At 51.5% G+C, this 13248-nt stretch overlaps 2 protein-coding genes across 2 annotated transcripts; one reads left to right on the top strand and one right to left on the bottom strand.

The window, feature by feature from the left end:
- Window positions 1-234: 234 nt before the first annotated feature.
- NCL (nucleolin) lies at window positions 235-7704 on the top strand (the record flags this gene model as incomplete). Its single annotated transcript, XM_079539944.1, is given in 18 exon segments — window positions 235-334; window positions 403-561; window positions 724-864; window positions 867-919; window positions 1072-1179; window positions 1925-2210; window positions 2497-2649; window positions 3048-3227; window positions 3450-3533; window positions 3782-3917; window positions 4258-4394; window positions 4824-4950; window positions 5069-5202; window positions 5560-5695; window positions 5795-5946; window positions 6450-6576; window positions 6988-7218; window positions 7412-7704. Coding segments are annotated over 18 exon segments (2523 nt in total). The 3' UTR covers window positions 7491-7704.
- Window positions 7705-10294: 2590 nt separating this feature from the next.
- B3GNT7 (UDP-GlcNAc:betaGal beta-1,3-N-acetylglucosaminyltransferase 7) lies at window positions 10295-11553 on the bottom strand (the record flags this gene model as incomplete). The annotated part of the gene is given in 2 exon segments (XM_079539723.1): window positions 10295-11523; window positions 11526-11553. Coding segments are annotated over 2 exon segments (1257 nt in total).
- Window positions 11554-13248: the final 1695 nt, after the last annotated feature.

The raw sequence follows: 13248 nt of genomic DNA, 5'->3' as shown, positions 1-13248 counted from the left end.
CCCCCTACCCGGCCCCACCACGTGGCCCGCTGCCCGCCACGTGCTCTCCCGCGGTCCCGGACACGCCTGCTCTCCGCTAAGAGCCCCGTCCAATCAGAGCGCAGGCATCGAGCTGCCGCCTTCTTACTGGTCTCCCCACTTCCTCGAGGGCGGGCGTTAAGATCCCAAGTTCTCGTCCCACATCTCGCGGGCTTTCCACTTGCTGCACGCTGTAACGCGCTCTCCCGTTGGTTGATGATAAAGCCACGTCGATTGGCGAATGGGCTCGAGGGGCGGAAGCGGCGATTGGCCGCGCGGCGCGGCGCGAGCGCCGATTGGACGGAGCGGGGGCGGAGTGGGCGGGGCGAAGCCGAGGGCTAGGCAAGCCAGCGGAAGGGCCGTGCGCTCGCTCTTTCGTTTCAGTCCCCGGTCTGCATCGGCAGCGCCGCGCCGCCGCTCCCGGGGCCCGCTCCGTTCCCCGCCGTAACCCCCCCAGGGACGCGCACTCCCGTCCCCCGAAGCAGTTCGGCCGCCGCCCCAGCGCCGCCAGGCACCGCCGCCATCATGGTGAAGCTCGCCAAGGTGAGGCCTTCGGGCGGGGCCTTCGGGCGCGGCGGGGCCTCCGGCTCTGAGCCCGCGGGGCCGGGCCCAAGGGGGGACCGGGGCTCGCCGCGCTTCTTTCCGCCGTCGCCAGCGCCGCGCGGCCGTTCCCGACCCTCTCGCCCGTTCTTTTTTCCTTCACAGTGAAAATGGCGGCGAGGGGAGGGGCGCGCGCGCGCGCGGTGGGAGAGGTTTCGAGCGCGCCCCCCTCCCCCTCCCCCGTTCTTCCTCCATGTTGGCGCGCGGGGCGGGAGGGGGGTCTGCGTAGGGGGGTCACGGAGCGGGGGGGGGAAGGAGGGGGGGGCGGCCACGTGGTGCAGCGGAGAGCGAACACGTGGGGGTGGGGGAGGAACGGGGACACCACGCGGGGAGCTCCGGGCCGGGCGGGGCGTGTTGGGCCGCCACGTGGTTGGGGTGATTGTCCGCCCCGCGGCGCGCCCGGTGCTTTTAGTTGTACCGCAACGCATTCTCACGGTCCCTTCTCTCCCGCAGACTCCCAAGAACCAAATGAAGCAGAAAAAAATGGCGCCTCCCCCCAAAAAGGTCGAGGAAAGCGAGGAGGAAGAGTCCTCCGATTTAGAGGAAAGCAGTGGGGAAGAGGTAAGCCGTCTGGAGCGCGTGCAGCCACGAGCTTCAGAAGTGGCTGAGAGTTATAGGGGGATGTGGTGGGGAATCCACACTGGTAAACAGCTTGGGGGGATGTTCGTTGTGCCTGAAGGATTAACTGCATTGCATAAGGGGAAAGCAGTGAGGGAAGAACTGGCTGAGCAGCTCAAGCCGTGCTTCCTGGCGTTGGAAGGACTGTGGGGATCTTAAAGCTGGTCTGAGTAGCTAAGAGTGAGTGAATGGTTAATTCATCAGCAGTAACTGATTTATTGCACACCTAATGCACAGGAGTGAAAACTTCAAGGTGTTGGTTCCTGTTGAAGGGAAGGAGGGATTGTTGGGATTGGTTCAGGAGCAGGCAGTTGCCGGATGTTTTGCTGTTAACCTGTTAAAAGCTGCTTTCAAACTACAGTAATTCAACAGAATAGGCAAATAAGGTAAAAAGCAAAAATTAGTGTCAGAAAAATAAGTTTTAGATTGTAGTTATTATTAGTGTTTTAACTGAATTAATGGAATAGGCAGAACAGGTGCAGCAGTGGCACAGAAAAAGCAAGAATCTCAATTAATTTGGCGTAAGGAGCTAGTTACATGCTTGCTGCAGCTCCTGAAGTGCCAGCTTCATGAGTTCTGCAGAGTTCTAAATGGCTGTCAAGGCATAATGTCACTGAGGGGTCACTTTCATCAGTTTGGTATCAAATCAGGGGCAGCACTAGTCTCACATTCAATAAATCTCTTTCAGATGATGGTCCCTCCAAAGAAACAACAAAAAGCAGCAGTTACACCAGCCAAGAAGGCTGCTACCCCTGCAAAGAAGGCTGCCACTCCTGCAAAAAAGGCAGTGACGCCAGCCAAGAAGGCTGTGGCTACTCCAGCTAAAAAGGCTGTTGCTCCATCACCCAAAAAGGCTGCTGTCTTAGGCAAAGGAGCGAAAAATGGCAAGAATGCCAAGAAGCAAGAGAGCGAGGAAGAAGATGAAGATGATGAGGAAGATGACGAGGAAGATGAAGATGAAGAGGAGGAGTCTGGTAAGTTGCTTTTGGAACTCATTTCTGTCTTTGTGAGTTGACCAAAGTTGGCTCAGTCTTGTAGGTGAAATTGATTACTTTTGAAGTGCAGCAAAATGCAGCATACAGAAGGGCAGGGAGGGAGGAAAGTTGGGGCTTTGGTAAATGTTGGAGAACTTTCCATACTGCAGCTGTGTTACTTGTAGTGTTTGCCACACCTTCTGAGTTTTCTCGGATGAAGCAAAGTGCCTGGCAGAGTTTGAACACTGAGTGCTATGGATAAAGGCTTATTGTACTGTTGTGATAGATGAGGAAGAGGAACCAGCAATGCCTGTGAAGCCTGCAGCCAAAAAATCCGCAGCAGCTGTACCAGCCAAAAAGCCTGCAGTTGTGCCAGCAAAGCAGGAATCTGAGGACGAGGAAGATGAGGAGGAGGATGAGGAGGACGAGGAGGATGACGGTATGTGGTCCATAAAGGATTTAGAGAAACGAAAGGTTTGGAAAACATAGTTGTGAAAGTGTTGGATGCTTCCAGGGAGCTCAGTGGAGGGGTGGGTTAGTGGGAGTGATGCAGTGTGTCTGTGTCCAGTTAGTGCCCAGCTGCCTTTAGCTGGCAACCAGTGTCTGTCAGATATGGCAGGAATGTTTATTTTTCTACTGTTGGGGAAAATGAAAACCTTAAGAGATGTTAGTGCAGTAAAAGCTGAGATACAGGCAGGACACTGAAACATTGCCAAACTCTTCCTGAGAACATATAAGCTTCATGAGGAATACAAAACTGTAGAGCTGAGTGTTTTTTAGACTCAAAAATGGCTTCACCTGGAATGCTCCTGAAATCTCACACTCAACCTGTTGCAGAGTCTGAAGATGAGGCCATGGACACAACACCAGTTCCTGTGAAGAAACCTCCTCCAGCCAAGGCTGCTCCAGCTAAAGCCAAGGCAGAGTCTGAAGATGAGGAAGATGAAGAAGATGAGGATGAAGATGAGGAGGATGAAGATGATGAAGAGGAGGACGAGGAAGAAAGTGAGGATGAAAGTGAGTTTATATAACATAGTTTTCCATAATAGCCAAAAAAGTGTCCAAGCAAAATTTTTTTGTGTGTTTTAGTCTTTAGGTTTAGGACTGCAGAATTGTAATGCTGGCCTTCTGTTTGAGCAGTGAAGATTTTAATAGTCCTGTATTGACAGAGCGCAGGAGAAGCTGTTGTTCTGTTCATGCACTTCTATTCCAGTGTTGTTTCTTGTTCCCTAACCACAGAACCTGTCAAGGAAGCACCTGGAAAAAGGAAAAAAGAAATGGCCAACAAGAGTGCACCAGAGGCCAAGAAAAAGAAAACAGAAAGTAAGTGACGTGGGGTCACAAGTGATGCTCATTGGAGTTGTTGGACTGCTGGGTGAGGTGTGTAGTAATGGTGAAGGGGCTGTGGATGTTCAGTGTTTTCTTTTTCCTCAGCACAAATGATGATCAGAAGGGACTTAATACTGAAATGTGATGTCAGTTTTGAGCAAAACTGATGTGCTAATGCTGTTGGTAATCTAAATTCCAACTCTCTTCATTTGCCTTACGTTCAAATGTCTTTTCATTCAAAGCACCTGCTTCAGCTTTCTCGCTCTTTGTGAAAAACTTGACCCCCACCAAGGACTACGAAGAACTGAGAACTGCCATCAAAGAATTCTTTGGCAAGAAAAATCTCCAGGTCTCAGAAGTCAGAATTGGTTCTTCCAAGTAAGTTCCTCTGGAATTGTGCTGCTTCTTTCTTTGACTTGGCAGCAGTTCATGTGGATGGCTGTGAGCTAATTCCCTTTGGGGTGCTGGAGTGCTTGTTGGATAGCAAATGGAAGCTGGAAGAGGGACTGGAATGCGTGTAGTGCTGATGGTGGTGGTGTACTTCAGGTGTGCACTAATCCCTAAAGGGAGAGCTGCTGTTCTCTGCTGCTAGTTATCTGTGCTGGCCTGCCTGTTTTTATTGACACTTTAGCTTGACCACAGTCCCCTGTTCTTGCTTTCTGTACGTATTGTTATTAGAAATAAATCAGCTTAAACAGTGAAGCTGCTCTTCTTTCAGGCGGTTTGGCTACGTGGATTTCTTATCTGCTGAAGATATGGATAAAGCTCTTCAGCTGAATGGAAAGAAGCTGATGGGTTTGGAAATCAAACTGGAAAAAGCAAAGAGCAAAGAAAGTCTTAAAGAAAATAAGAAAGGTAGGACTCGGTTCTGAGCTATCTGCACATTGAAGAAAGGTGGGTGGCATTACTAATGGCTGCTGTGCTGCTCTTAAAAGACATTTCCCTGATCTGATCCCTGTGTTGTAGTTTCTTGAGTGCTAAAACGGCTGTGCAAGTTCTGACTTGCAAATCTGAAACACTGAGCTGGAAGGAAGTAGTGTAAGTACGTAGTGAGTGCATGAGGAGGGCATGTGGTCCTAAGCTTTAGGAGCTGTATTCAGAATTCAGTGCCTTTAGGGAAACAACATAATGGTAACCTAATTAATTTTTGCTCTTGCCTTTTCTGCTTTCGGGACTACAAATCTATACTGTTAGGTTTTTTTTTCTGCTGGATTTATTTGGTCTGTCTGCTTGTCGAGAAGGGACATGGAGCAGATGGTGAGAACTTCTCTTTCCTCTTTGCAGAGAGAGATGCTAGAACACTGTTTGTGAAGAATCTGCCCTACCGTGTAACTGAAGAGGAAATGAAAAATGTGTTTGAAAATGCTGTAGAGGTCCGACTAGTACTTAACAAGGAAGGGAGCAGCAAGGGGTATGTAGAGAAACTGTGAAGTGTTTGCTGTTACTGCATTTTGATGTGTTTAGGCATTCAATCCTGAACTTAAGGATTAATTTCCTTGTGGGAATGACTGTCGCTTTCTTTGTTGTAGAATGGCCTATATTGAATTCAAAACAGAAGCTGAGGCAGAAAAAGCACTGGAGGAGAAACAAGGCACAGAGGTTGATGGTCGTGCCATGGTCATTGATTACACCGGTGAGAAGAGCCAACAAGAAAATCAGAAAGGTGTGTTTTCAGATTAATAGTGTGCGTGCAGAGGGCAGGACTTTGCTTGTGTCAGAAGCTTGCTAGGGGCAGAATGACTTGAAGCACTGCAGCAAAGCTGTGAGATAACGGGCAGGAGCCTTTTCCCTTCCTTGTGCTCCACATGGCATGCACTGCAGGTTTCTCCTGCATGTTTCTGACAGAAAAGGGCAGTTAGTCCAGGTGACCAGAACAGCATTGGTTCTTGGCTTTGTGCCTCACCTCTAAGTGGGAAGGGGGTGCAACAGCTGCCGTCTCCTTAGGAGGGGACTTTGTGCCCAGAGGTAGAGAGCTCTTCCTCTCTAAGCTTGGACTTGAATCATTGTGTTTCCTGTCTAGGAGGTGGAGAGAGGGAGTCGAAGACGCTGATTGTGAACAACCTGTCCTATGCTGCCTCAGAAGAAACTCTGCAGGAACTGTTTAAAAAAGCTACTTCCATCAAGATGCCACAAAACAACCAGGGCAGGCCTAAAGGGTATGTTTGTAACTGAGTCCTCAGTTGGCATGGTGAATGCCTTACCTCTGCTGATGTGCTGTGCCTCCCAAGCTGACTGAAACCTTCCTCTTCAAATAGGTATGCATTTGTAGAATTTCCCACAGCCGAGGATGCTAAAGAGGCATTGAATTCTTGTAACAACACAGAAATTGAAGGCAGAGCAATCAGGCTGGAATTCAGTTCACCATCGTGGCAGAAAGGGAACGTGAATGCAAGAGGAGGATTTAACCGTAAGTGTTCCGTGCCTGATTACTGGATCCTGTGGTAGGAGTGTGCAATTCCTGCCAACTTTTGTCTGCTTCAAGCAACAAACGAAAACACAGCAGCAAACAACTGTGAAAGACATGAGCAGAAGTGCTGGATGTGATGACTGATTATCTGAAATGCTGATGAAACGATTTCTAAAGTCCTCTAGATAGTCAAGTGCTGATCCAGCAGTGTCTGTTACCCTGTTAGTGTCCGTACTGATTCACTTGTATCTATGGGAGGATGAAAGTGTGTAGAGGGGAATGAATTTGATGGTACCAAGTGGGTCCATTTGGAGGCACTTGGATGAAAGGTTCTGTTTGCAGTTCAGAGAGTTTTCAAGGTCATCTACCTTTGGGTGCCTCAGCCTCCTTTAAAAGAAAAAGCCCTGGGAGCTGTTGTTGGAGTCAGTAATGCAGGCCGAATGCGGTGTTGAGAAGTTAATGGTAGCTTTGCTCAGACTGATCTCTGAATGTTCTTTCCACAGAACAAAGCAAAACATTGTTTGTCAGAGGCCTTTCTGAGGACACAACGGAGGAGACGCTAAGAGAATCGTTTGAAGGCTCTATAAGTGCTCGAATAGTCACAGACAGGGACACGGGCTCTTCTAAAGGGTACGTTAAGCACCACGGGGGGTTCCTTCAGTTCCTGCAGGAGAAAAACATCTGCGTGGTGCAGGGTGTATCTAAGGCTTATGTAGGTGATTCTTAGGAGACAGTAGATGGTGTGGAGCTAGAGGAGGGGGGGCATGTAGCTGTGGTTGGGCAGCCTCACTTCTCAATGAGCTCCTTCCTGCCGACAGATCCGTGGCAGCCTATGGATTCGCACGAGAAGGACATTAACAGCTGGGTAGTGGCACACTCACAACGTGGTTACATCAGTTGTGATTAGCCGCTTACTGGTTTACAAGTAACAGTTCCAGATGCTACTGTTACCTAAGGGATTGCTGTCAAGTGCCAGTAGGTGGTGCTACGGTTCATGGGTTGCGTGCAGTTTGACTGTCTTTCTCTTAATCCACTGCCTAGGTTTGGGTTTGTGGACTTCAGCTCCCCAGAAGATGCCAAAGCAGCTAAAGAGGCTATGGAGGATGGAGAGATAGATGGAAACAAAGTGATCCTTGATTTTGCCAAACCAAAGGGTGAATTTCAGCGTGGCGGTGGATTTGGTGGTGGATTTGGTGGTCGTGGTGGCAGAGGAGGCCGAGGAGGAAGAGGTGGATTTGGAGGCAGAGGTGGTGGCAGAGGTTTTGGAGGTAAGTAACCTTCTTCTAAGGCCCATAGTCAAAAATCAGCTGAAGCTATTCTGGGGGTTACAGGGTGCTGCCACCATAGAGTGCTGGATGTGAATTTATTTTCTGTCCTGTACCAGGGAGGGGTTTGGAAAGGTAGTGGTGACTGTAGGGGGAGCCATGCATCTTTGTTTCCTGATACATTCTCTTTTTATAGGCAGAGGAGGAGGTGGCTTCCGAGGAGGCAGAGGAGGAGGTGGAGATCACAAGCCACAAGGGAAGAAGATCAAGTTTGAATAAACTTCCCTTTTCCTTTCCCTTCTCTCGATCTCTGAGACTATCTGAAAGGACTCCAGGGGTTTTTATTCTCCTTTTATCTTGGCGGAGCCTTCGGAGGACATTCCAAGGTGCAAAGGAGTACTGTGAGCCACTTGGAAGAAAGAATTTTCATTTCAAGGAAGAACAGCAAGCTATTTTGACTGCTTGCATATTCAAGTGAACTTTTTAACAGAAATGAGCGATAGCTGTGGGAATTTACCCTTTGTCTGTGAGTTGTCTTGAATTTATAATGTTTTACCCATGTACAAAAATATTTTTTTTCCTATAAACTTCTGTAGCATTTTTTTGCTGTAAAAATGCAGAATGTTTTATCATTTGTGCTTCAGCACCCTGTCTTGGACAGATTAAAGGACCTAAACTGGTTCGTGTTAATTCTGTGCCACTACAACAGGGGCTGTGACAAAGTCTGGCTGGAGGCTTCCTGCTTTAGGGTGGCTCTGATCAGTGCAGGCAGCATCCTGCTTTGGCTTTGGCCTGCTCTGTCCCCTCTTCCACTCTACAGGGGCTATGCTTTACACAAGGAAGGAAGTATTTCCCTGGACTGCAGCTACTCTTACCCTCTTTCAGAATGGCAGTCAGGCTGTCTGTGTTTTATTTCATCCAAAACTACTACTGGCCTCGTTTTCTGTTGCCTCCGTGGAGTTGAGGCAGTGGCTTGAAGCACAGTAGGGGAAGTAACTTGCCTTTCACCAGTATTGGTCTGGACGTGGGCCAACTCCTGCACCTCTCTCTTTGGCACAGCCCTGATCTCTTGTCTTGCCCAGGGCCTTGGCTGCTGTCCTGCTGCTGTTGGTGGGGCACAATGCTGCCTTTGAGTGATGCAGCGTGCTGGTACAGAAGGCAGGAGGGCAGCTGCTGCTCTTTCAAACACGGGCGGTGTTGCTGACAGCAGGGCGAAGCTGACACAGAGCTGGCACTGTGGCTGCAGCTTTAGGTCCTGCTGAAAGCCGCTCTGGCTCTGACCTGCGGTCCAACCCTGTGCCACTCCAGGCATCTTCCCAGCTCGGCGCTGACCTTCTGCCCTAGTGGCAGCAGGGCGAGCGTAGCGCCTGCTGCCTGCCGTTCTACTGCCTCGTTCCTCCGGCTCGGGGAAACGCGGCCCCTGCAGCGCAGCGCTTCCCACGTGAGCGCCGGCCGTACACAGAAAGAAGCGGCATTTGGCGGCTGGAGCAGCGCCGCAGAGCGTAGAAAACCCCATTTCCGTAGGGTTGCGTGCAGCGCCGCTCGCCCCGCTGCCATCAGCCATTTTATTTCGGAGGCTGCGCGCCGGCCCGACGGCAAATGGTCGGAGCGCGGCGGCGGGGCGGGCAGCAGAGGGCGGCAGCAGAGCGGCACCGGGCTGCGCCGACGGGAGGGAAAGGCTGGGAGGGGATCTCCTCGTAAGGCTTTACTTCTCTCCCGTCCGGCCCAGCTAAGGCCTTAAGGTGCCCTTCGACCACCGTGGCCCGTGACCGCGTTTTGTTCCCAACCATCCAGGCTGTCCTGGCCAGCAGAAACCTGCTAGCAACGACACGAGGTGAAGGCTTGTTTTTTTTTCTTTCTTTGAACCCTTTCTTCTTTTAACCTTTATTTTTCTGAAACTATAATATTCACCGAATCTACGCGGTTCCTGTTTCCCTCCAGGTGAAGAGCAGCGCTGACAGATCTCTGCGTGCTGCTCTGTGCCCCCATGGATGGGATGAGCACACAGCTGTACCCCACAGCAATGACAGCCAGCACCTCAGGAAGTGCCCCAGGTGAACAGCAGTGAGCCCTGCACCCAGCGGTGCCCTCGGGCCCTGCAGGTACCCGGGGCTGTGGCTCCTCTGGATGCATCATAAATCAATGTCACCATAAACGGAACATCACCAAACATCATCATTTAGCCCCCAGCGCCGCCACCAATAGCCAAGCCCAGGACACAAATGAGCTCTTTCTCTTTTTTCCCTTCAAATCCGCAGCTCATCCCAGCAGACGAAGGACATCTGCAGAGGAGAAGTGGTGTGGCTTGGCACCACAGTGCCTCCTTTGGCTGCTGTACACCCCTTCTTGTTTGTTTTCTAACCTGAGGAACATACAGACTTGGAGTGAATGAAACAGGCACTTTTCCAAAACACATTAAGAAAAGGAGGGGGGAAAAAAAAAGGCACTGCACAGGGGGACCTTTGAGGTAGTAGAAATTTTTTCCTTTCAATGTCTGGCACCAGAGAAGGAGAGAGAGAGAGAAGAGAGCAAGCACACACATGTGTGCGTTTCGCCGTGCGTGTTCAGGGCTGCGGAGGTGGCTGTGTACATCCACAGCATGCAGGGACACAGGGGTGTGCAACCCTGCACTTGGCGATGGCAGGGTGTGCCCACCCTGTGTCCCCCCACATGACACACCACGGAGGAGGCGTTTCAGGTACAGATACAATCCCCTTTGCTTCTGAGCAGTGTTCACGTGCACGTAGACCACTGACCCCCTTGGAGCAGATTTCCTGGGTAGCCAGACCCTAAACATCCAGCACAAATCCCCTCCTGCCTCCCCCAGCCCCACCTGGAGGTGGTACCTATTGCAGGGCATGGACCTCTCTTTCTCTCCCTTCCCTCTTTGTGCTAGGATTTCTCTTTTTTCTCTTTTTTCCCTTTCTTCATTTTCAGCAACCCCCAACCCAGCTGGAGATAGGCGAACCACATTACAGTACAGGAACAACCACCATCACAAGCCTTGCCATGCCACAAGCAGAGGCTCATTGCGTCCCACTTGTTATGTCCCCACTCAGTCCCAGCTCTCCAGAGAGAATGAGCTAAAGGACATTGAGTTTTCTTGAGCACGTCAAGTTACTGTGCACCAAGTCCCACATTTGGATCAAATCTGGAGGCAGCAGTTTATGAACCACTAACATACTCCGGAAAAAACACGGCTCCTTGTTCATCTTGCTGTTCTTGTTCTTCACGATGCCAAAAGTTTTGAAGCCCTCGTGCCCAACGGGCGACACCTTGAGGACCTCCAAGCACATCCCTAGGAAGACGTCGTCAATGGGGTACAGCTCCAGCGTCTCCGAGGCCTTGTGCAGCCTCTTGGCCAACGGTCCGTCCATGACGAAGCCTCCACCACCCGCGTAGGGCGGGTAGATGCTTTTGTTGTAGAGAGCACTGGGGATGTAATACTTGTTCTCCTTCCTCCGGATCGGCCTGGCATTGTAGAGGACGTCCCCCACAAAGACGTCCTCTCCCTCCTTCTTGTCCTCCAGGAACTCCAGGATGTTGTCGGGACTCACAAACACGTCGTCGTCCCCTTTGAAGATGAAGCGGACGTTGTCGCAGTAGATGTTCAACCACTTCAAGAAGTGGACCTCTTTGAGCGTGAGATTGAAGAAGCTGTCCAGGAAATCCCACTGCAAGATGTCCCCATAGATGTGGTTCTCGTAATCCAGCAGCTTCTGGTAGTTGGCTCTCTCCTCTTCCTTGGAGGCTGTGCCCAACAGGAAGAGCGTCCTGATCTTCTTGCCCCCCACTTCCTTCTGCTTGCCCCACGTCCTCCGGATGGCCTCGCGGCGGTCGTGCTGCGTGATGATGGACTTGACCACGATGAGCAGGTAGACGTCCTCGCTGCACTTCTCGGGGTGGTTGATCAGCATGGGGAAGTAGCGGCAGTGCCGGTAGAGCAGGAACTGCTGGAAGTTGGGCTCCAGCCCTTTGAACCAGTCCACTTTGCTCAAGTTCTGGTTGGCCGAGCAGTTGGTAGTGGTGATGTCCCATGATTTCACCTGCCTCTCTGTCATGCCTCCGTCCTCTTCCTTGCCTGGAGCTTTTTCCTTTTTGCTTTTCCAGAAGGTGCTGGTGATGGAGAAGGCGTTGTCTCTCTTCTGTGTTTTCGGGGGCTCTGGGGTAGGCAGTTCCTTCTGCTGCTGGCCCTGCAGGAACTGGCTGGGGGCCATTCCCCGCTGCAGCACTGTCACCGTGATCACCAGCAGGAAGGACAGGCAGACTGTTTTGTAGATGGTCTTCCTCCTACAGGGACGAGATAGGAGTAAGGAGAGGAAAACAGCGGTGGGAGGCTCATCTGAAGGAACTGGGGGCCATCATGGGAAGCCACAAACCCTGCAGCCCAAAAGAGACCCAGTGATCGCTGCCGCACCCAATAACCCCCCCAGCTACTGCCCCATGATACCAAAGCCAGGCAGGTTTGTGCCCCGAGCACCTGGCTGCCCCCCAGCTGGCTCTGCTGCATCAATTTCCTCTGCTCTTGGGTGCCCCAGGGCTGGGGACGGCACTGCATTAGGGATCATCCGAGCAGCCCAACGGTGGTGGAAAAATACCACTAGGCTGCCTAGGAACCTGCAGAAACATCCTTGAGGTTTGCAGCTGGGTGCCCAATACATCCTTAATAAGAACAGAACAAAGAAACAGCAATAGTGGGGCAGGAAAACAGGAGCTGGCCACAGCTGTGAGTGTGCACTGCAGGAATGTGCCCAAAGCAAAGGCAGTGTGGGATCCCCGGGCAGCCCTGACCTCACCGGGACCCAGCAGCATAGAGCTGTGATGTCCTTTAGCCCCACTCTGTATCAGGAACACTTGAAAACAGTTACATAGACAACTGCATACGTAGGTGAGCACATGACATACCTACACTTCAGTATATATTGCTTTACCTGGAGTAATTTCTACTAAATTTGGGAAACTCCCTGCCTTGATGTACTACAGCCTGAAATAGATCATCATCACCACTGTCACACCCCCGTGGGACAGGTGACACTCGCAGGTGGCAATAGGGACTATGAAATGAGGAATCTCAAACTGGGAGCTGGGGACTCCTGGCTCTGGTTTTGCCCTTCAGCACAAGGAACATTTTCAGCCTCATATTTACATGAGAAAAGCATGAATGCTATTGGAGACTGAGGGCACGCATGGAAACGAGCAATTACCAGCAAATGGAGAGCTCCCATTTGGTTTTATATGCGGGCACTCACCTGAGACTGATGAGGGAGCAGCCCCAATTCCACCCCATTGCCTTTAACCTTCTGTGATCCCCATTCAGAGGTTGTTCTCAGAAATCCTTTGCTTCCAATGTGGCAGCAGTTTAATCCCATTTGGACCCCAGGGTCAGAACCTCTCCTCATCACCTGCCCCACAGCACCTGGGTTTCTCTCAGAATAACCCCACTGCGTTGATCCTGGCCTGGGAAAGCGATGGGGACGTGTGGACCCTGAGCCACAACCATGGGCGATTTCCACTCCAAACCCAGCATTTCACAGGGCCAAGGATTAATAACCATACGCTGGGCTTTCCTGACCTCCAGCCCTTCTGCCCTTTGGTTTCCTGAGGTGGGAATCACGTTATGGGGTCAAGACCCCACTCTGCTCTCCCAAGACCCCACACCCACCAATTTGCTGAATGCGATGGTGAGGCATCATCTGGGGTCCACCATGGCATGGGAATTGCTGTGCCCAGCCCCAGAGCCCCGCTCATATCCACACCACATCCCCAGCACCATCATTGAGTCCCTGGGCACCACCAGCCGTCCTGGTCGGGCTCTCACTGGCCCCAACCGGCCCCACTGGTGTCGGTGCTGTCGAGGGCACGTTGAGGGCATTGGATACACTCCTCCAATTTTGCCTTTTCTCCCCCAAGGAAAGCTCAAAGCGTCGCTGTGATTTGGCCACAGCGGTGTGCGGAGAGACCGGGAGGTGGGGAGGTCGCCCTATGGGTGGCGATGCTGCGGAGACCCCGAGCGCTCGGGGCTCTTCGTCCTCCCTCC

This window comes from Tetrao urogallus (genome assembly GCF_951394365.1).
Source record: "Tetrao urogallus genome assembly, chromosome: 9".
NCBI classification, from domain to species: Eukaryota; Metazoa; Chordata; class Aves; order Galliformes; family Phasianidae; genus Tetrao; species Tetrao urogallus.
This window is presented reverse-complemented; position numbering and strand designations above follow the sequence as displayed.